We start from the raw sequence: 23,881 nt of genomic DNA on the forward strand, positions 1-23,881 counted from the left end.
CCGGTAAGACGTGCACATTGTTTTTTCCATAAAGCAACGTAGCCTTGGCATTCTGATGCAACGATTCCACATAGTCCTTGGCTACCGAGGCCGAGGCAATGGATTTGAATGAGCAGCTGCTCGCCTCATCCGAGCTGGTGTTCAAGCTGCGCTTGAAATTGATAATCGGTGGTCGGGAGCAGGTCGAAGAGGAGCGGCGACAAGAGCTGATGCGATGACGCTGTACCTGGTGGAAAATAAGTCTATTTAGTGAATACACATACAATTAAATATATAAAATTATGTATGTATGTATATAGATTCCGTAAAATGTAGGCTTTCAATTGAATATAACATTGATTTGAAAGAAAAACATTAATCCAAGAGGTTGGTCCTCTCAGAGAGCTATATTTAACAAGTGAGTCTTTCAATTGAAAAATTTCACTTTATTCCTGTTTTTACTTTCCGAGATTCTAGCATTCATACCGACGGAAGGACAGATGGACAGACGGTCAGACGGATATGGCTATATATGAACTCAAAAAAACTGATCAAGAATTCATATACGGCGCGGAATCGGCCATGCTTCCTTCTGTGTGTTCTATATTCTCGTATCTCTGGGTATATGAAAAGGTAAGTAAAGATCGGCCAACATGCCGGCAGTTCTATTACTTTTTATGAGAATTAAACGGCTTTATTTATACATAGCCTCAATAAAATATTATTTATGCCATTAGGATGATGAATAATACACCTAATTCTGTTTTTACACGGTAGACTGGTTCCAGAAAAAGTCATGTAAAACAAGAGAGAACGCTACAGTCGAGCAAGCCCGACAGTGTAATACCCTGTACCCAGGTAAACTTCCGTCACTGAGTTATATGCGCCCAAAGCAGCAGCAAAAAGAGGAAGAAGAAGAGCGAACTTGTTGCTGCAGTTTGTGGGGGTTGTACTGGCGAGAATTTGTTTCGCTAATAACTTTTCTTAGAATTGACAGAATTGAATAAAATTTTGAACAACAGTAGATAATTTTTAAATTATGTGTGCAATGTTTGGTTTAGGTAGCATTTGAAATGTGGACGCTATTGACGAAATTCTGAAGCGGGGGAAGGGGGGAAAATTAAAAAAAAAATAAATAAACTCGTCCTTACTCGGATCTAGGAGAATCTGGATGCCAACTTTGGTTATTCTAGCTTTTATAGTTTCTGAGATCCTCGCGTTCATCCAGACAGACAGACGGACGGACAGACGGACGGACATGTCTAGATCGATTTCTCTCGTCGTGCTGATTCAGAATATATATACTTTATGGGGTCGGAGATGCTTCCTTTTGCATGTTACATACTTTGCACAAACCTAATATACCCTTTTTACCCTACGGGTACAGGGTATAAAAAGACATTGATCATATGTTATTTTAAATCGTGCTCAGTGGAATAAGGTCGTCTATATAATCTATAAAAATTTTAATTTTCATACCGTGTTAAATCAAAACCGCGTAAAAACAGAATTAGGTGTATAATAAATAAATACACCAAAAATAACAGAAATTTCTTTTCTACCGCGTAGTAGGAATATATTTATATTAATTACCTATTTAAATGTATTTCAATCTGGGTCTAATGGGGTCTAATGCCAATCGCGTCTATTGTTGCTTTCTTTTATTTCCCTTTTAAAATATACTAGTTAGTAGTCGTCCTAAAGAGTACACTAAAAACGATATATTTTATAGAATGGTTATCCATCTCCATTGAATCGCTGCTGAGTAATACGGAACCTGAGTTTTATCCTTTGTCGTGGCGCAGCTTCGCCCATAGCCTAGATATTGTGCCATAGTTAAATGTATTTCATTTTTTTCGTTATTTCCTTTTTAAAATATATTAGTACTCGTACTTGTTTAAAGCGTACCCGGCTTATGTCCATCTCCTTTGAATTGCTGCTGAAAAATGTGGAATCTACAATCTATGGAAGCCTGTGTGACTGGATGACACTTACGTTCTGCTGATCGTTAGCACTTACTATACAAGCCAAACTTCTTCACTTGCATAAAAAAGTTGATTAGAAATAACGAATTTTTATACTCTGTACATTAAATGTACAAGAGAAAATCCCCCCTATGGGGATTTTCCGAATTTTCCATTCGTATAATCGTCTATATCTCAGAGACTATAAGACCTAGGGACACAAATTTTTAGTCCCAGAGGCCTTATGTGAATACGCAGAAAATGCGTATTTTGGAATTTCCCTCCCTCCCCCCTCTCCCCCGCAATCCATAACTACCTTAATTCTTGCAATTTTTCATTAAAATTCAAAAAGGACCTCCCGTTAGTGATTATGAGTCCGTATGTCGAGTTTTATAATGATTAGCCGATTTAACAGGAAGTTATAGCCATATATGTATTTATGATCAAGCAGTGACCGCACCTGTTGTTGTTGTTACTGTTTTGCACAGGCACACAGACACACAAAAACACACACATACACATACACGCATAGCTACGCATAATTATACTACACATATGTACAGAGTATTTCCAAGTCGGGATACCCGACTTTAGCTTCTCTACTTGTTTTGTTTGAATTTGAATTTTCTTTTATGGAGGTCGTTGGAACACTTTTTGGAAATAATGTAAGACTCATCAAATTATAATGATAGGTCACAGATTTGTAGACGCTCTACGCGATGCGTATATTCGGCACCTTTAGGTGTATATATTTTTAATCAGTCTGTCGAAAGGTCTATCCCTCTATCTAAATGAAGGTTTGCATTTCGGAAAGGCTGCGACTCGCAGGGTACAATATTGGTACATCATTATTTATTCTTTTTTTTTCGTCTTCTCCGTTACATAAATTCTTCAATACTATAAATAAGTAGTGTACATGAATTCTACATGAAATTCTACACCATTGTTTCCCATTTTATACAAGTCGACAAAGATATTCTCTTTGGTCATTGTTTGTTTATTTTTTAGAGCATTATCTGAGACCGTTTTCTTACATGACGGAGTACATTGCGTAATTGCTCTGCCAGCAAGTCTCATTGGAACAGGAGCAGGCGCAGGCTTTTCAGATACAGTATATACTTATGTTAATAACAATTTCTTCTGGACAAAACGTAATACCTACATTAGAGTCTTAGATCACTTGCTCGCTCTTTGGACGATAGTTCCAATAATTGGTTGAAATAAATTTCTTACCAACTCATCAGCATGCGGATCAGTCCAATAGTGATCGGCGGTCTTGGCCCGGGTGAACTCCAACGCGCACGGTCCGACGAGCAGAGAGCTGAGGATTGAGCCGTAGTCGGCATCGGCCACCAACGAATCGCGATCGTAATAGCTGGTTGCATTGGCTACCAAATACTCTATGATTTTCGTGAGCCGCTTCTCGTACAGAGCCAAACGAATCCACAAATACCTAGAAAAGAAGGTCCTTAGGGTCGCGCAAAAGCTACTAATGGATCATCTAAGATACTCACTTCATGGAGGCCAGTGACATGCTCGAGTTGCTCGCACTGACCGATGTGGATGCGGTGGCATTTACGGTTGTGGACATTGAACTGCTGCTGCCCTTCTTTAGCATGGGCGGTCGATTGAAGCTGTCGCTGCTGGAGGAGGAGCGCTTATTGGGATCACTCGCCTCAATGTCCTGCACCATTTTGCTAATGTGTTCCGCCTCGGCGCATGTCTTGGCTATTTTGTGCAGCAGTGCTGTGGTGGATGAGGTTTTGAAGAGGCCGAGAGCACGCCTGCGCAGCCCTTGACTGAGGCATGCCTCAATGGCAGCACAGAGCGAGGTCACCGAGCTACTCTCCTCATGCACATATTTCTTTGTGACAGCCTCCTCCATTAGCTGCTTCACCTCCTTCTTGACGCTCGCAATGAGCCGCTCCTTATACTCGTTGCCATCTGCAAAGGGCCAATAATTTTTATTGTAATAAGTACACAAGTATAAACTCGATAGCTCCAACAGCGCCCAGTTGGCACTGCGTTTTATGAAACGCCTCCGAATCTTATAAAAATAATCCCCGGGGGCCTTAAAACAAAATCACAGCGGAGACGGAGACGGTGACAGTGTCGCCGCCCACCAATACGTCTGTCTGTCCATTTGAAACCCAATATGTTCGGAGCGTGTTTCTGACGCCGCGCCATCACGACTGTGCTCTACTCTGCTGCGATGTCCTGCGCCGAACTAGTTTGTGAGAGTGGCGCCCAACAGGCGAGCACTACGGCATGAAATTAAAACTTATGTTCCCACCCGTGTTCGTCCACTAGTTGCCACATACATTTATGCTCGTATATACTATATAATATGTATATACCATATACTCGTACATAAAGAAAGTCGAGACTGACTTTTGATGAATGTAGAGCAAGTGCTTCTCTTCTTCCTTAGTTTGGTTTATATATATTAGTGTTGGGTGCAAAAATTGTATGTATTCAGAATTCAGGATTGGCAGATCAATTGTTTAGCGTAGTTAACAGAAAAGAAAACAATTATGATTGCCTATAAAAATTGATATCTTGATTTGCAAAAGGAAGCACATGACAATTCCTTCTTTATATGAGAAAGATAAGTGTATTGAATTGTTTGTTAAAAGATGTTGGCTAAAATATTTCAATCTGGCAGCGAACGTGCAAGGAGACGAATGGGCGTGAGAACAGGAATTTATTCCGAAACCTTTTAAAACTGCTCCAGAAATTAAAGCAAACCCTAAAAAGGCTGACCAATTTAAATGCCTTCTTACAGCGAATATGCGTTCCACCCGACCGAATTGGTATAATTGGCCAGTGAATACTATAATTGCTGAAGAAAGCAAAAAAAAACAAAACTGAATGGGTCCAGATTTGGGAGTCATTGTGCGTCGTAGAATCCATTAAAGATTCAATGTGATTCAATGTAAAAGGGCTGTAAATCATTTTCCATACATTTTGGTCTAAGGAGCAATTTAAAGTCGAGGTATTGGCGAAATGTTATTAGTGGAAGGTACTGATGCCGAAGAGCAGCGTATACTTGTATGGGAATTATGAAAGCGGGGATTCAACTGAACATGCAGAGAAAGTGGTTTTCGCAACGATTCTACACCATGCCATCCATCGAATTTGGCAAGAACAGTGTGCAAATTTTCTTATATGTACAATTTGTTTCTACATCAGCAAACAAATTTCCACAAATTAATATATAAATATAAATATATTTTATGAACTTCTTCCCTTTCATGGCCAGGGAACAGCACAGACCTTAATCCAATTGATAACTTTTTACATTTGAAAAATACAGTTTATATAGTAATTTTACTATTACTTTTAAAGTAATAATGTTATTTGCACAACTGAAAAGTCTTTAAGAATTTCAATTTTTATTAAATTTAAATTTAAGAAATATTAACATTTGACTGAATAATTTTATTATAATCATAATGTTCCGACTCCATCTCTTCTTTAAAATTGAAAGACAAAACGAAACTCCACTAACCACGACAATCATAAGAAATGTCTTGAGCTCTTAAAGTAATTAAATTCTACTCACTTTTTGTTTCAATTATTGGGGGAAAAATTGCAGAGAAAACTACAAAAAAGTGCTCTTTAACATTCTCTTAAAATAGAACAGAACTTCAACCCATTAGACAATCATTAAACAAGAACTAAATAACCACAGTAGCTATTTATGGAACAACACCTTCCAATATTAGACAATTTTCCTGAAGAATCTACAAACAACAATATTTGGTGTTTCGCTTCAATTTATCACGACTAGACAAAATAAAATGTATGCGACTTCGACTCGGACGCACCAATCTCACTCACAGCTCTATCCTAAATAAACCTCCACCACCCACATGTCCAAATTTTAATAACAAAAATTTAAATTCCTGGAGCAACCCTACAAGTATAGGAAATAGCTTCGCCCAACAAGAATATTTATAAGTAGTCGGACTCTCAAACTAAGTAAGCCACTGTTAGACGACGTCGGTTAATCCGAAATGTCCATCACCTCCCACCACCCACGAGCCGTACTATTCCAACAAAATATAATAGAGAAAATATAAAAATCGTATAATATTACTATAGTTGCTTAGAAATAAAGTTATTTCTCGGTATGTAAATGAGACCAATTTATTTTTGGCTCTATTTCTATTGGGGTTAGGGAAATTGATTTAGATAATTCTTAAGTTCTAGCTTAATTTCTCTATGGGTGCCTTACTCTTCTTTAAAGATGCTTCAATTGTTTAATAGCATATAGCATCATTACTTTTTGGTTCACAGTTTATCAAAGGGGTCCCCAAGTCCCGTACAAGGTTTTAAGTTAATGCCTCAAAGATCACATTCTTAGAAGTGTTGTTTTTTACAGAAAGATGAACATTGATATTTCATCAATGATGCTCACATACTTGTATGAATAATAATAATAATGATAAAAATAAACCTTAAATTTATGTATAAATAAAATTCAACTTAATTTTAATTTTATCTAAGGATTTTGTATACTTTCTGACTAGTGCATTAATTTATAAGAAATTTTCTTGTCGCACTAGGGACTAATAAACAAATAAATGAACAGAATATTTAAAACTTCACCAACCTTAACCATTTATTTAATTTGCCAATCGAAAAGAATGCATTTCCATTTTTACAGAAAGGGGAAGTTGATTTTCATTTTCAGTATCTGTTTTGCCAATTAAATTAAATTTAGATAATTACAATACTCCCTCTGCATATTTGTCGTTTTTCCCCATAAATATCCAAGGCTTTCGACGTGGTAAGACATATTGAACGTCTCGATCGGACCATCCTTTCAAAAGTTTTGTGTAGTTCAATATTGAAATTTATTTGTATATGATTTTTTTTTTATTATTATTTTATATAAAAAAGGTATAATATTACTATAGTTGCTTAGAAATAAAGTTATTTTTCGGTATGTGAATGGGACCAATTTCTTTTTGGCTCAATTTCTATGGAATTTTTCCTACCTATGTACCTATCTTCTGTTCGTTTGCTAGAGTTGCAATATTTTTATAGCTTTAATAGATATTTAGATAATATATATTTATGCTCTTTGTTTTCCTGTAAATTTGTTAAGTTGCTCCCTTTTAAAATATTCATTTTACACATTTCCCTGTAACCGCACTGTTGATATTTTGTATAAAAAAATAAATTTGTTTAGAAATGTATTAAATAAATAAATTTCCCATCGTCCTGCTACTTTCATAGGAATAGAGGTGAATCGAATTAATATCAGAGATTTTGTAAGTCTTTTTTGCAGTCTTTTTTCACTACTAAGTCTTTTAGATCTAGTTTAGAATGAATTAAAATATCAATTTTAAGCTATACAAATAGAGCAAACTATGTACTTTTGTAGTGTTTGCTAAGTGTTCTCATTGAAATGTGCTTATTGCTTCTAAAAACATTGACCGATGTCTGAATAACTCTTAAATTACTGTCAATTTTCAAATGCATTTTCTCAGTAATTGTATCTATACTGAGTTTCGTTTAAGTCTTAGCTTTGCCAGAATTCGCAGCGTATGTGATACACCTACTATTAGTTTAATTGAATGAACATTTTTTGTGGACATCAGGCATTAAATGTGTGTACCATGGACAGCCTACGGCTTTCTGTTTCACATTTCGCTGTGTGGGTGTGTAACACCTTTTAGCAGACACTTCGAGTCGCACATCAACCGACACCAACACCAACACCCACAACCACACACACATGGTAAACACTACATACATATGTACTTATACGTGTACAAGTATATCCTCTATCGACTCCACTGGGCCCCAGCCTCCAATGGCTAATGGCATTTGCACTCAAAATTCATGTTAGCTTCTGGCTACATATAATTTCATTTTCATTAATTGTTTTCCATTTGCTGCAGATGCCACGCAGCGTCCGCCCGAGCTTATGTATTTACAAGTATGTGTATGTACATATATGAACATACATATGTATATACTTGTACGTCGCCCTTACCATATAAAATGTGTACGAGGATATATACTTAGTATGTGTGCACTGCTTCCTGGAAATCTTGGCTATTACCGTCTATAATGAAATATAATGCATAAGAAATAAAAAACTTCGGCTCCAGCCGAACATAATATATTAATGAGGCGGAGGTTTGTTATATGAGAACACGTTGGTGATGAAAATTGGAAGCACAAAGTAATAATAACGTAATTGTTTGTAATGCCCAAGAAAGGAAAATAACTGTAACACATCAGAAGAAATATGATTCCCATCTAATTGAAGAGTTCAGGTAACGAATGTATCTAGTCTGTTGTGGAAGACAATTTTAAAGCGATCAGAGTGCTGCTAAGAGCAGGAAAGATTCACATTGATTTATTACAGTAGTAAACGACTAAAAACTATTTGGAACATGTCCGACTTTAAGAAGTCCTGCATCCATCTTATAAATCTAAGAAATAACAAGATACTTGTAGGAATACTGTAGTCGAGCGACCTCAACTCTAAAATACCCTGTACCCACTCCCACAAAAAAATAACAAGTAAAAAAGCTAAAGTCGGGTATCCCGACTTTGAAATACTCTGTACATATGTTTACAATAATTATAGAAAATAAAAAAATTAAGAAAATAAAAAAAAATTTGATCGATTTTACCTCTCTCGGTATTCGAACTCACGTAAAGGGTTTATAATTGCACATTTACATAGCAATTGCGCCTGTGTGAGTGTATGTATGCCTATGCGCATCTATTCGTGTCTGTGTAAGCATTTTCGCAGTCAACCAAACAGCAACATCAACAACAGCCCGGGGCAGCGCTTGAGCAGCGCTGCAGCAGCAAATATATTTATGGCTATAACTTCTTGTTAAATCGGTCTATCATAGTGAAACTTGGCATACGGACACATAATAACTAACTGGGGATATTTGCAAAATTTTAGTTTGAAATTCCAAGAATTACGGGAGTTACGATTTGCGGGGTAGAGGGGGGAGGGAGGGAAATTCCAAAATATACATTTTCTGCGTATTCACGTAAGGCATCTGGGACTAAAATTTGGTGTTCCTAGGTCTTATAGTCTCCGAGATATAGGCGATTATACGAATGGAAAATCGGGAAAACCCCCATAGGGGGGAAGTGGGGGGAAAATCAAAAAAATAAAACAAACTCGTATAGAATATACACATAACGCATCTTTGTGCAAAATTTGGTGTCTCTATCTCTTATAGTCTCTGAGATCCAGGTGTTCATACGGACGGACAGACGGACAGACTGACAGACGGACAGACGGGCAGACAGACAGACAGGGCTAGATCGACTCGTCTCGTCATGCTGATCAAGAATATATATACTTTGTGGGGTCTGCCACGCCTCCTTCTGCCTGTTACATTTTTCAGCTCCCGCAAACCTAATATACTTCTGTACATTTCATGTACAGAGTATAATAAATATATGTTTATACTCTGTATATGACATGTACTTGTACAAGGATATATTAGGTCCGCTGCAAGGTGAGAAATGTAACAGGCAGAAGGAAAAGATTCTGTTAGTCTGTTTGTCCTAGACCTCGGAGACTCAGCTAGAGACACAAAATGCAGGTGTATTTATAAGTTTTCCTCTTTCCCCCACTCCCCCGATATGAGTATGCAAATAAAATAAATAAATAACATATTTATTTATTAAATATATATGGGTATATAGGGTACTATATAAAAAGTCATTCCATACTATACTGATATACCTTACGTGCTATGTATTTTATATGCATGTTCCGGAAAAGGTGATGCTCTCAAGAACTATTATACAAGGACCGTAGCCGGATAAGGAGCGAAAAGTGGCCCAAAGCTAATGGTCGGGTCTAGAGAATAATCGTTTAAAAAGTTATTGTTTATTAATGTTTGTTTTTGTTTTTATTATATTTATGCTTGTATGGTGGGCGTTGTATAACACGTTATGCACTTGTAGATGGCTTACGATTTAATCTACGTTGCACTAAACAAACTCTTTGAACTAGTTACTAGAATAATAGAAAAACGACTTAATTACGATGTGAAGGTTGGCATCAAGAGCCAAGTAGAAAACTTTTAAATCTGTTGTATGAAAATTTATATTAAATTGGCACTGGCAGTGGAAGCTGGCAACATTTCATAATGCACAATGAACACCTTAAAAACTGGATGGCCAGTTAAAAGTTTTTCTGGGCGCAGCGCAAAGCTGAAATGACAATATTTGCGATGTGTATGCGCAGCTGTTCAGCATTATGATGCCGTTTTTGTTATTGTTGTTGTTGTTGTTGTTTTCGCTGTCGACGCCGCTGTTACAGGCCATGTAGCAAGTAGCAAGGCCATTATGTAGCCACAATGCTGCCTTGTCGCAATGGACAGAGGAGTCGGGGACAGAGGGGAGATCGTGATGTGCTGATGATGGTGACGATGGCGACAAAGCTCCGTCTACCCCAGAGATGAAGGACTGGCATCAGCACGGCATCGACATCGCCATCGCCATCACCATCACCATCGCCATCGCAGCCAATGCAGCGAGCTAAATGAGTGATGTAAATGTACTAACTGTGCATATTTAAACGCTTATGGTCGCTTATGTTGCCGACTCTGTCCACATGGACACTGGCGTCGTTTTCTCTTTGTGTGCGTAAAAACATACACGCTCTTATGGTCCTCCATGCGTTTGTGTGGGTGCGAGTGTGAGGGTGAGTGCATGTGTGTGAGTGCATGTGTGTCCGTTGTCCTTGTCATAAAATGTTGGGCCGTCCTGACTCTTGTGGCCGCTCGCCTGCTTAATTGCTGCTCTTTGTTGCAGTTGCCGCAGCATTTTCATTATCTGTTTTGTTTTCTCTTCTTCTGCCGACTCCACTGCTTGCTCCCCTTCTTATTCTGTGCATAGCATGCAATTAGCATTTAAGTGTCGGTCACACCATGTTGCCATGCAGTCAAGTCGCCAACTTTGTCATTTCATTCCATTCTGCTTGGAAAAAGTTTTAATAACTTAATTTCAGGGCACAGCGCAAACAAATATGACAGAGCGCCAGCGACAGAAACAGCAACAGCAACAGAAACTAAAACTAATAATATTCAAGAGGGTTACAAACCAACTGCAATTTTTTACAATTTGTGCTGCGGATGTCAAGCATTTATAAAAAGTAGACGCACAACTCTGCATTACATATTTCTAATTAAAATTAAAAAATACCATTATTTGAACCCTTTGACAAGTTATGGCTGTGTACATGACACTCAGGGACTAAAAAGTATGCCACTGAAGGCTGCAACGTTTTTTTGCTGCACAGGTAAGCCACAATTAGCTTTGCGTAAGCCATTTGATTTTTTTTTGCTCTCTTGTATAAAATTGTAACTGCCAGCAGGATAGCTACTGAACTAAAAATAGGTAGCAACTATCACAGTTTCACACTCGGCCGAAACAGAAACATTTTAAACTAAAAGAAGCAGTGCAAACAATATGCCGCATTGTGACGTCATTCATTTCACTCTGCTAACTATATTGTTTCGAATGATCGATCATATTTCGTACATTCGATTGCCGAACTTTTTGCCACTATAGATCAATATTAATATTAAAAGTGAGGTGTATAGTCAGGTCATTTCATTAAGTAATTATACTCTGTACATGAAATGTACAAGAGTATATTACGTTTGCGGGAGCTGAAAAATGTAACAGGCAGAAGGAGGCGTGGCAGACCCCCCAAAGTATATATATTCTTGATCAGCGTGACAAGACGAGTCGATCTAGCCCTGTCTGTCTGTCTGTCCGTCTGTCCGTCCGTATGAACACCTGGATCTCAGAGACTATAAGAGATAGAGACACCAAATTTTGCACAAAGATGCGTTATGTGTGTATTCTATACGAGTTTGTTTTATTTTTTTGATTTTCCCCCCCACTTCCCCCCTATGGGGGTTTTCCCGATTTTCCATTCGTATAATCGCCTATATCTCGGAGACCATAAGACCTAGGAACACCAAATTAGTCCAAGGTGCCTTGTGTGAATACGCAGAAAATGTATATTTTGGAATTTCCCTCCCTCCCCCCTCTCCCTCGCAAATGCGATTTTCTCTAACTCCCGTAATTCTTGGAATTTCGAACTAAAATTTTGCAAATACTCCCAGTTAGTAATTATGTGTCCGTATGCCAAGTTTCACTATGATAGACCGATTTACGAAGAAGTTATAGCCATAAATATATTTGCTGCTGCAGCGCTGCTCAAGCGCTGCTCAAGCGCTGCCCGCGGCTGTTGTTGATGTTGCTGTTTGGTTGACTGCGAAAATGCTTACACAGACATGAATAGATGCGCATAGGCATACATACACTCACACAGACGCAATTGCTAAGTAAATGTGCAATTATAAACCCTTTACGTGAGTTCGAATACCGAGAAAGGTAAAATCGATCATTGAATTTTTTTTTTATTTTCTTAATTTTTTTTATTTTCTATAATTATTGTAAACATATGTACAGAGTATTTCAAAGTCGGGACACCCGACTTTAGCTTTTTTACTTGTTTTAATTAGATGTAGTCAGTAAGAATTAAGAATTGTTTGAGGCTTATTTTTAAGTGGAATGAACTGCTTGAATTTAATTTACATGAATGCTTACTCGCATGTAAGAAAAGCGCTGTCTGCGAACAGCGGGCTGTAAAGCTTTGTAATTATGCTCTCTAGCGCACTGTTAAAGTTTCCATACGCGCTTGAGAGCAAGCCTTTGTTCGAAGTGTTAAGTCACTTTAGAAATTGAGATCAGACTGACTGCGTGTGTAGCTTTGTAATTATGCTCTCTTGCGTACTGTTCAAGTTTCCAATTCTCTCTTATCTTGTGCAAACGAGCACGATTCCAAGCAGTCTTTTGCCAGCCAATTCTTGTTGTGCATTTATTTCTTTTGCCATTTGGCCGACAAAAGTATTAAAATTTACAAGTACTATGGAATATCGTGAAGTGGGTGTACATTGAAATTTAATAAAAGGCAAACACTTTAATGACAAAACTTACTCTAGGTTTAAATATTATTCATATTTAAATCAGTAGGTAAATATGTTTTTCGTCAAAATTACGTTGGTTATATTTGATTGATATAAGAAATATATATTGGAAAATCTTCATTTGACCATGGAATTTCCTTTGAGTGTAGATAGAAAGTATGTGGATGTGCGAGCATTTTTCAAATCTCAAGCTGTCGTAAATATTTGGTAAATAAATAATAAGTGTGTCGGGACGGACCATGTATCCAAGGTGATTTTATCTTATAGATAACATGTAAGCCATAATTGAGTATTAAGAATGTTGTTATCATATCATAATGAGTTGAACGTGGATGACCAAATAAATAACGCAATAAAGTGTTTGTTGTAAGGCAACGGATCGTTCTTTTGTAATTTTATTTTTACACCTACGAGTATTTGTTGTTGTGCATGAAAAATCAATAACAAATGAAATCAGCTTGGCTTAAGTGACTGCGACGCAAGGGTTCAGACACATGATTCATTTCTCAGTACTCTTTTTGCACAGTGTAGTATATATGTATGTTGCACACTCTGCTCTTTGTGGTAGAGGCAATGGAAAGCTAAGCCTGTATTCTTTTTATATTTTCATCTTACGACCAGAAAGAAAGGGCTTTTAGTAGTAAATGTAAATGAAATTCCATTCTACGAGTATACATACATACGTACAAGTACTTTTTGTTTTAAATCAAGACTACTTGACAGATTTCGGCATTTTTGTTGTCTCAGTAAATGAATTACTTACAAATTGTGCGTAACTGTTAAATTAAGTGTATCAAAATTATATCATTAAGTTAGAAATGGGCATAAAGACGTTTCAAAAGAAGTTGGACGAATTTATTAGACGGAATGACATTGCCCCTTGGTACCAGGCATTGTCGCCGGCCCAGGAAACCATTTTCCACCGCCTTAGCAATGATTTGCGGGATGACTTCGAGCAGGGCACAAGTTATCGTGTTCAGAAATGCCTGGTTTGCCTGGGACTGAGTCCAGTCATAAATACAAAGAAGATACGGAGTATGGTTCAGCTTAGTCGTGGCAACGATCTGGCCTTTCTATTCTTCATACTGGAGGCCTATTACAAAACCTATGCTAAGGATCATTCATACAGTTTCAATGAGAAGATACTTATGACCGGACTTGCTGAATTGGATATGAAGCCCACGCTACGCGAGCTTGACCGGATCCTTCCTCCCGGGGTTCCAGAAACTTATGCAACAGCGAAGGTACAGTGGGCTATCTCTAAAGTAGAGAGCGGTGCCTTTTCTAACGTAGGAAGCAGGAGTAAAGACAAATTACCGTCAAAACCAAACAACCAAAACCAAGAGGATGGGCCGAAAATTTTGCCATATTTTCAGAAGCAGCCTCGTCCGATTCAAAGACATCTGGACCTAACCTATCGCCCAAAGAAATTTACAGTGACTTTGCCATTCTGGGAGGTTGGAAAACCACCAGACTATGGCCCATATACCCCGGCACCCTGGTTCGCATCCTATGAGCTGAAACCGGCAGTACGTGTGATAAAGCATGCTGTAGACGACGCGGTTACCAAAGTTTGCGAAAAGCAGGCTGAGGTAGAAAACAAAGAGAACGCTGAATCGGATCAAGATCCAAAAGAAGATAGTGAAGAGGAACCAAGAAATCTCTGTGCGTACCACAGATTTCTTAAAGAGCAGATGGCTCTCTTGCAAGACGAGCTCACGGTGAAAGCGCGGGACCGTTGCTTGGAGATGATCGACATAGAGCATATAAGTCGAAAGGTAAGGCTCTTCTGACCAGTTCAACGAAAATACTCGATAACTTTGCCTGTAGATGCGATGTAGGAGAATTGTATCGCAGCTCGATCACGACATCGATCTGTATGTGGAAAAGTACAACAAAATTGTGAAATCGGAAAATACAACCTTGCTTACGATTGTGGGAACGGAGTGTAATGTGTGTCGGGCGTACGTGCCAACTCCAATTCAAAATAAGGAAGAAAAGTCTCTCGTTGGCGACTGCATGGGTGTGGCTCACACAAATGTGCTACAGACGTATAAGGGAAAACGCTTGACTGGAGGTGGTCTAAGAATTGCCGATATTGATTTTGAGGGCGACTTAGAGCCGTGCAAGAAGGGCACTCTGCCCGAGCCAACTAACTGCCCTGAGGAACGAGAGGAATTGCCCAAAAAGGGTCATGTCGAAGGAACTCGCATATCCTTTTCAACAGACTATAAGAAGGCAAACATTGATGTAAGATATACCGCTAAGCAAACTAAGAAAACATTTTTCAAAGCCGCCGAGAAGCATAAGCCATACCAGTTTAAATACAAGCGTGTGTTCAAAACGGGTCGCCAGGAAGTTAATGACTTGGGCAAGCATATCAAAAAGAGTTTTGTACGCGCTCTGAACAAATCAGACGACGACGAGCTATTGCAAAGCATTTGTGTTGACAACAAGCCCAAGGACAACGACCAATTAGCTGAGGGCGATGGAGAACTGGAGCTAGAAGTTGTGGATATTTGTAGATCGAAGCTAACAGACAGCACTGGGTCGACAAACGAAACCAGCGATCACAGCAAATACAGTCATGTGGATCACCGAATCCCAATAATCGACGCCGTCGTCCAATGTGCCGTGAAGATTTGGAAGAAAAGGGTCGAAATAAAACGGGCTGAAATGGAATATAATGAACAGAACGAATTCAGAGACTCAACAATATTGACGTATGATGATATTGACAAATTTGATCCCGACGATATCAAGTTAATGGACCGCTTGTTGAAGGACGGTATGAACGAGCTGAAGAAGAATAAACGGTTTGTGCTAGCCATGCTTCCATTTTCCCACAAGCTACCGATTTTGCGAGAATGGGTGAAAAGGCGCTACGGGAAGAGATATTCGCAAAAGGAGCTCGATGCACACATGAAGATATCGGAACAAATATTTGAAATAGTAATGTCGCTGCAAACCAGTCCACCCGACGTCGATTTACTAGAGATGGAGGATACGGAACAGAGTTTCAAAGATTATAAGAAAATGCTGGAAATGGTAGTCGAATATTTGCATATTTATATCGTAATTTTATATTGCTAACCCACCGTCCATATCTTCCTTTTATTCAAGGCTGAAAATGTCAAGACGAAGTATTACGAGATCATCAATTCCACATTCTTTAAGCATAGCAATTTCTGCTGGTATGCCATGGGTGCATATCTCTGTCCCGGTGGGCCTCCAAGGTCAACGTTCTACTCCTATATGCCGGCCACCCCACGCAATCTGCACCGCCACCATGTATGGAATGGGGAATACAGGAACTACCGTCAGCTTCGTGACATGGTGAGGTCACGTAAAAATGGAGAGCAGGCCCAATAGAAGTACCATATCCATTTCTGGGGCCCCCATATCCATTTCGATTAGCCCTTTTTGAAGATAACAATATATCAGTAATTTATACTAAACCAAAGGCAATTTAGTTCATTTCTATGATATAGACTTAATACCCTCTTAAGACTGGTTGCGCCCTCGACGAAGCTGCAGGCTTCTCCTGGAGAAAAAGAAGAAATACACCAACCTGTTAAAGTAGTTAAAAGTGGTATATCATATCTGACTACTAAATCTTATAACTTTCCTATGCCTCTAAGCTATCCAGCCCAAAATTGGTATTCTCTCTACATATTATACGCGAGCCTAAACCAACACGGACTACCATATAAAATATGTCCTTACCTTGCCTGTACCTTACAAAACGAAACTTTTGTGCGCTATTAAATTTTTTTGTTTTTTTAAAGAATAATAATCAGAGTATTGTTGGCGCCTCAGCGCACTGTTGACAACAGATTTATGTCAGCATTACTTGTAGATGTTATTTAACAGACGGCTGACAGGACGCAGCTCGCGCGAAACCCCTCTCTCCCGCTGTAAATTAGATATTAGCATACTGTAACACCCACGTTGACGATCATATTGGCAATTTGTTCAATTTAAAAAAAAAAACATTTTTACAAACATACTTAAAAAAAACGCACGAGTATAGCTGTGGTTTCAAATCTTTAACATTGTTCGAAAATAAAATCCAATATAGCGAGCTTAACACAGGTTTTTTTATTTATTTTTTTTTTTTTTAGGTGGGGCCTAGGCCAGTTGTTGTTTTTATATTTCTTAAAACAAAACATTTTGTAATGAAGCCCGTATTCAAACAAATTGTAGAAATAATCCCGCAGGACAAAGTTTTATTTGAGCTTCTTTTTGTTGTTGGCGCATGAAATGAAAGATAATTGCCAGACAGCATACTACCCTACCCTCTCCCACTCTTTCTCTGTGTGTCTCCTAATGAACTCTTAATGGATCTTTGGCCAACGGTTTCACTCGCAATGTTGTTAGCAGTGGAGAAGAAGAGCAGGAAGCCGACTGACCCAGGTGACTAACATTTTATGCTTGCTGCTTAATTAAAATGCGCACAGCTAGTTTTCTCCGATTGCCTGCAAGTTTGACTGTATGTGTAGTACATATGTATGTATGTATGTACATATATCCATATGTATGTATGGCAATTGTCAAAAAGCGAACCATTTCCTCAGTATTGCTGCCATTATGGGAAATGCCAAATGGAGTGGAAAACAAATGGTTGTCGTATGTTATGCCGACCACTTTTAAATTGAAAAGCTGCACTATATACTATATTTACTTAGCTAGAATGACCAATATTTGTTTTGATTAAAACTTGATAAATATAATACTGCTATACTTGTATAGTACTGAAATAAGCTCACATTACTTGTGGAAACGAAAGCAAGACGAAAGAAATCACTGTTGCATGCTTGTTTCGCTAATAACTATTCTTGGCACTAGCTGTTTTTAATTTGAGGAATATAATTATTATTTTGGTACTTATCTATTTTGATCTTATCTTTTAATAGAACATACTTGTATTTCTTACTTATTTTTCACTTCGTCATGTATGGTTACTATTCGCAGCCCACGAATATGTATGTATCAGATGGATATTGCGATTTGGATATAACACTCTAGTAGGTGTAGCGTATAAAGTACTTTAAATAATATGTACAGTTGTGTTCAACCCTTACAGTCTTCCAAAACTAGCACTTGATATTTTGTTGGAAAGCCTGGAATGCAAACTCCAGATACAGATAACTGAAAAATTTGTATACATTCGCACTTCTTTTCTTTATTTTTGATAGTTTTCCGCGTATACCCAAAAAATATGCTGTTCATTGAAATAGTACATAGTGCTGGGAGTAAATAAATCAAAAAGGTGAAAAAACAAAATAAATTTATAAAGTAAAGACGCAATCAGTAAGTTCGCTTTAATTATTGATTTTTTTGAAAAGCAAAATTTTTGGGAAATTGCGTTAGTTTTATTTTTAGTGGGTGGAAGAAATCTGATAGTCAGCTCAAAAAATTATGGCAAAACATATAAAGAGATTAAAAATAAAGTTCCATACAATGCCACTGTGGTATTCAATGCTATCAACTATAAAAAGAAGGCAGAGAATCGAGGTGTTTTAGAGGATACTTGTAGACGTATTGTGCGGTACAGCAAGATCGAGCCGTTAACATCGACTTAAGTGATAAAAAGAGATTTGAATTTTGAGCGTTCCAGTGCATGATAAAATATATATGAACATAGTCTGATTGTATGTTGCAGTATTAAATGCAACCACAGTATATCACTTCGTTTCTTGATTTGTTCGTTCGACCCAAAGCCATTGCTTTTGTCTAACATCGGAACTTCAACTTGCATTGAAGACCCGGTAAAAAGTACCGTTCTGTTTTGGCGAGGCATTATCTAAATTTCATAAAGACTAAATTAGCTTAAGATATCTTGATATGTATGGTTTGTAAAAAGCAGCGCACTAATAAGACAAATCTACAAACCGACTTTAATGTCCTTTCTTGAATGGTTCAGGTTTACAAATTATTTGCATGCGAATGCCAAAGTTGGCAAGATAGCTTGCAGCCAATCTGATAGGCTAAATTCTTACAATAATCGTATTTAATCGAGCAGCAGGGAATTTATGTTCATATGCTTTTAGACATCAGTTTCCCGTTCGGCAAAATAAATTATTTATATACAAAGAATATGAAAGGCTATCCGTAATTTTTTCCTTCATCTCCTCCCCCTCGATCTCGGCTTTGAGGCTCAGAAAGACCATTGCATGGGTGGTCGTATACATAGAGCATTTAAAGATCCTCCGCTTTCATCCTGGAAACCCGACACACACAGACTACCGCACAACAAGACTTAACTCCAGAAATAAATGCACAGAAACGGAAAGGCTGCCGTTCGCGAATGCTAGCGCCAAGGACGTATTTACGGATAGTTCCCAGCTCGAAGGGAGATTCGGAGAAGGGATCTACTCCCCAGGACCTGCGCACAAAGATCTCTTTCCGTCTTTTGGATCATTGTAATCTATTTCCGATTGAATCGAGAGACCTCACAACACCTCTCCTTAACCAGATAGCACTTGATGCCAACACAGATAGCTCTAAAATTTCCACTAACTGTTCACCTCATTGCAAATGAGCTGGCTAGGAAGGGAACTATCGCAATCATTCCTCCTTGCAAGGAAGCGATCGGTATGCCTCTGACCTTTTTCTGAACATAAAAATAACCACAGCACATCTAAAACGAAGAGGGATGGAGGTCCGTGCTGTTGTCGGCTCTTATGTACTTACTGTCCGGTTTCTGTAGAAGTTGCAGTTCATTGGTTCCGGGCAACCCTACCTAGGGAGAGCCCCTATCATATCTACCTAACCCAAAACGCACCTTTCGCCCCTAAGTTTCTCACCACGTCAAGAGTTTTCCATAACGAGGAGAGACACTCCGCAAGGACTACATAAAGCGGGCGTGTTCTTACGCTTTCCCGCACTTGAGTCAATAAAATTTGATTTTCATTTTATTAGCAGACATTTATTGACCTTTCCAAGACTGTACATAAGTACAGATGGCCGTGCTCCAGCCCAAGGGCGTGGCATCTTTCCTTTCACCTTGTGCAATCGCTTCTAGCTGAGTACATTAAAATCTACCCACTCACCATGCACTCTCTTTGTTGTTAATTAAGAAAACAATTATTTTAATTATGCTCAATAAATTGAGTTGCGCCAGTTGCCTTTGCAAAAGAGCACAAGAAAGCAAAATAAATTTTAAATTGCGTGGATTGACGCCAGTCGTCACAATTCCTCCTTCTCAACCTCTCCATTGCTTCTCAATGCTCTCAGGTGTCCTTGCCATTCAGATGCAAATGCGCCCGAATAGCTAGTGAGTGGTCCGTAAGTACAGTCGAGCTTCCATGGGATTTACTGAGTCCCATGAAAAAGGCATTTGAATCTCAAAAAATAAATTTCTTTAAGCAGATGTGAATCAAGGTGAATCGAAAGGCTTATTACAAGCATTATTATAAATCCCTCTGAATCGATCTTAATACCAACAACTCTTGGTTTATAACAAAATAGTTACAAAATATTGCAATAATTTAAATCGTTTGTTTGATTTCAGTTTAATGATTATGTGTCCTTGCCTTTGTCCTTTATTTTTCTAGTGCGACAAGAAAATTCTTTAAAAGTCACAAAGCATAAAATTATTCGTTGATAACACTTTAAATAAACTGATTAACATATTTATGCTATTTTTCAAAATGTAGTCTTTAATTTATTGGATAAAACGAAATAAAGTTTATAATTAAATTATGTTTCCCCAAAACAAATTTCATTAGTCACTTCAATCAAATATAATCTTAATATAATATTAACCATTGAGTGAAATAAAAGGCTATACTAGTTTTGTGCGAATGTATGTAAGACGCAGAAGGACGCGTGGCAGGCCCCATAAAGTATATATATTCTTGATCAGAGTCACAAGCCGAGTCGACATAGCCATGCCCGTCCGTCCGTCCGGACGAACGCAAGGATCTCAGAAAGTATAAAGCTTAGAATTACCAAACTAGGTATCCAGATTCTCCTTATTATAATATTTTTTTGCATTGAATATGATGACAGCATTACAAAATAAAATCGCCTTTCTTATGAGCGCGTGTATATGTATATTGTTTCTACTTTTGGTTCTTGCGAATGGACTGAAGCACAATTTTCTGTACAAATAGTTTGGTATTTTTGTCTATACGATTTTATGCAACATTTCCGGTGTTAAACCTTGTTTCAAACATCATATGGTAAATGCTGTTAGCTAATCTGGATATATGCTCCCCCTTCTTGACATTATATACAAGTACACATCTGGCTATATTATTGTATGCTACACTAAATTTATGCTGAAAACTTCGATACCATAACAAAGTGTGGGTATCAGATATGTTATAGCGATTAAGAGTCTGAGATATACGGGCACAAATTCCTGAGTCAACGAAAATTGTCTGAGTAAGCCACAATTTTTCCCCGGAGCCTTGTAAGCTTTTGCAATCAAAAAAATAAAATAAATGGGTTTTTCCTAAATTTGGGTTCAAATGTGGGCTCAATCGTTTCCAAAATCGATGCATTCATCCAGACATACGGACGTACAGACATGTCTGAATGAATACAAGTATGTATGTACTTTCTGGGGTCGCAGATGATTCCTTCAGCCTTTCACATACTTTGCCAAGAGCTTAAATACCCTTTTCAGCCTTCGGATACAGGATGCACAATTAACTTAGATAAAGATAAGAAGCAGTATGAAAAAAATATGTTAGTCCTACTTTTAAATACGCTGCACTCGCTCCTTTCCCCACTGCAGCCTTTCAACTAAAGAAAAAAAGTCAATTGAACCAATAATCCTTATGATTATGGTGCTATCTGGACATAGCGATGCCTCTCCTCTTGCTGATCTTATAAATGTTTGTTTCTAAAACATCGTCTTGTTATGATATTTCAAATACATGAGCTAGGCTACATACAGATATAACAGATCGAACTGAATGACGAAATCAATTATATTTGAAAAAAATATAGACTTCTAAATAAAATTGTATATAGTAAAGTTGGTTTCGTTCGTTAGCAAAAGGGTAGACTGTACTAATGATATCCCTATGCACGTATATATTTAGCTGAAAGCTCTGACCATAAATTCATTACCAAGCATTACGGCGTGTCACTTCAAGGCAACCATCCGCAGAGGTCGCGCGAACGAATTGCCAATTGATGGCTTAATATCTTATGGCGCAGCGCATTTTGCAGGTAGGGGGCTTAGTTAATTAAAAACTCGTAGCGCGCATCTCTCTTGCTGCGGGCACTGATTTAAAATAAACCAACATATTTATGTTTCCATAAGCTCTTGCTATTTTGGGACTGCTGTTTAGGGTAAAAAACAACAACAACAACAACAACAACAGCAACAAAAAATGAAAATAAACATGCACGAATGAACGATAACGGGCTGTGTGGCTACAATGATTTGACCCTTGAATGTCATGGCTCTGAAAATGAAAGCCTGGCTGCTGTTCTGGCCCAAACCAATCTCTCTCACAAGACAAAAACCACAAACCCTCACACACACACATACATATGTGCATTGTATTTATTTATGTATGTATATGTGTGTGTGTGGTTTTCACTCCCTGATAGACCCATTGGATTGCGCATTCGCCGCGTACACGCCCGGAGTTTATCAATCTGACAATTTTTATAGAATTAAGATAAACACTTAATTAGACAATAGTTGCCAGAACAGAACAGAACACAGCGCAGCAGAGCGCACACATATGTTTGTTGTAGTTGTAGTTGTTGTTGTTGTTGCCACTGTTGCCATTATTCTTCCTCTTATTGTAGTACGTGGCAGTGTTTTCAGCTTCCTCCGCCGCCTCTGCCTAGCAGCTTTAAATGAGTTTTTTCACTTGCCGTTTCTGTTACAGTTCCTCCTGCTGTTGGTCATATTAACACATACATACATGTATACACACACACACACACGCACACACACACGCACACACACACACACACACCTATACACATACATACTTAGATAAGTATGTAAGCCGTGCGAGATACGTGCATACATGTACGTGCCCGCGTGGATGAAATTGCTCATACGAGTATATGCGGGCTCTGTGTGCTCAGGTACTGCCTTTATTGTCGAGCATTAATTAAAGACTAATGTATAATGTGCGTGTGTGTGTGTGTGTGTTTCTGCACAGACTGTGACACATAAACTGCATTAGCATTGAAGCTAACAAGAAAATGTGCCAAGCAAAAAGTTATTGAAAATATTCCTACAAGTTGCTTAAACAACTAGAACTCGTTATATTTTATTTAATAGCACCTGAAAAACGGCCGGTTATCCTAGTATTCGAGTACACCTGGTGGCTATGAGCCGGCACTGTTTTTATCGGGTCGTTCGCTTCACTATCACTTCCAAGAAGTGATCCATTTTTGAAGCGCATTGTTGCGTGGCGACAAAATGAAGGGCTACAAAGGATGCACCAGCTCTAACCACTTCGCAGGCCGATAGCCACCATAAAAGGTTGCGTGGGATTTCAAAGGGATCGTTTATTTTGAGCTCTTGCCGATTAATTCTCAAGTCTATTGTGATCAGCTGGACAAATTGAGTGATGCATTCAAACAGAAGAGGCCAGAATTGATCAATAGAAAAGGTGTAGTGTTCCGCCAGGATAATGGGAGACCTCATACAAGTTTTATGACTCGCCAAAAGCTTTTGCACCTACCGTATTCGCCAGACTTTGCACCCTCCGACTATTACTTGTTCCGGTCTCTACAAAATTTTTTGGTTGGGAGAACCTTCACCTCAAATCAGGACCTCAAAAACCCCTTGGACCAGTTTTATATGAGCGTGGAATCAATCCCTTGTAGTAGAGCTTAATAGTTCAAAATAGCGTGAGAACTTTTTTTCACCTTTAGAAGCCCTTACTTTTTGGATTAATTGATGTGAAACTAAATATGATGAGCTGCAAAATGTTGGGTGAC

General features: G+C 38.3%; 2 protein-coding genes across 2 annotated transcripts in view; one reads left to right on the plus strand and one right to left on the minus strand.

Annotated features, from left to right (window-relative positions):
- Nucleotides 1–23,881, minus strand: part of LOC115627481 (small G protein signaling modulator 1) — a 47,586-nt gene that overhangs the window by 9,831 nt on the left and 13,874 nt on the right. The window contains exons 2-4 of the mRNA XM_030523160.1: nucleotides 3,458–3,887; nucleotides 3,177–3,396; nucleotides 2–226 (exon numbers count right to left, since the gene is read on the minus strand). Of these exons, the coding sequence (XP_030379020.1) occupies nucleotides 2–226; nucleotides 3,177–3,396; nucleotides 3,458–3,887 (875 nt within the window). The remainder of the gene's footprint in view (nucleotide 1; nucleotides 227–3,176; nucleotides 3,397–3,457; nucleotides 3,888–23,881) is intronic.
- On the plus strand, nucleotides 13,731–16,412 carry LOC115627482. Its single transcript, XM_030523161.1, has 3 exons — nucleotides 13,731–14,727; nucleotides 14,780–15,997; nucleotides 16,073–16,412. Exons 1-3 carry the CDS (start codon nucleotides 13,768–13,770, stop codon nucleotides 16,319–16,321), a joined length of 2,427 nt encoding a protein of 808 aa, XP_030379021.1. The 5' UTR covers nucleotides 13,731–13,767; the 3' UTR covers nucleotides 16,322–16,412.

The sequence above is a fragment of the Scaptodrosophila lebanonensis genome, unplaced genomic scaffold (genome assembly GCF_003285725.1).
Source record: "Scaptodrosophila lebanonensis strain 11010-0011.00,11010-0021.00 unplaced genomic scaffold, SlebRS2 tig00000096-arrow-pilon, whole genome shotgun sequence".
NCBI classification, from domain to species: domain Eukaryota; kingdom Metazoa; phylum Arthropoda; class Insecta; order Diptera; family Drosophilidae; genus Scaptodrosophila; species Scaptodrosophila lebanonensis.

What these genes read in the sequence shown, in the direction of transcription:
- LOC115627482 (XM_030523161.1), top strand. Translation starts at nt 13,768, where the DNA reads ATGGGCATAAAGACGTTTCAAAAGAAGTTGGACGAATTTATTAGACGG. An exon ending in TAGAGCATATAAGTCGAAAG is followed by an intron (nt 14,728 to 14,779) that starts GTAAGGCTCTTC and finishes CTTTGCCTGTAG; the next exon opens with ATGCGATGTAGGAGAATTGT. An exon ending in ATAAGAAAATGCTGGAAATG is followed by an intron (nt 15,998 to 16,072) that starts GTAGTCGAATAT and finishes CTTTTATTCAAG; the next exon opens with GCTGAAAATGTCAAGACGAA.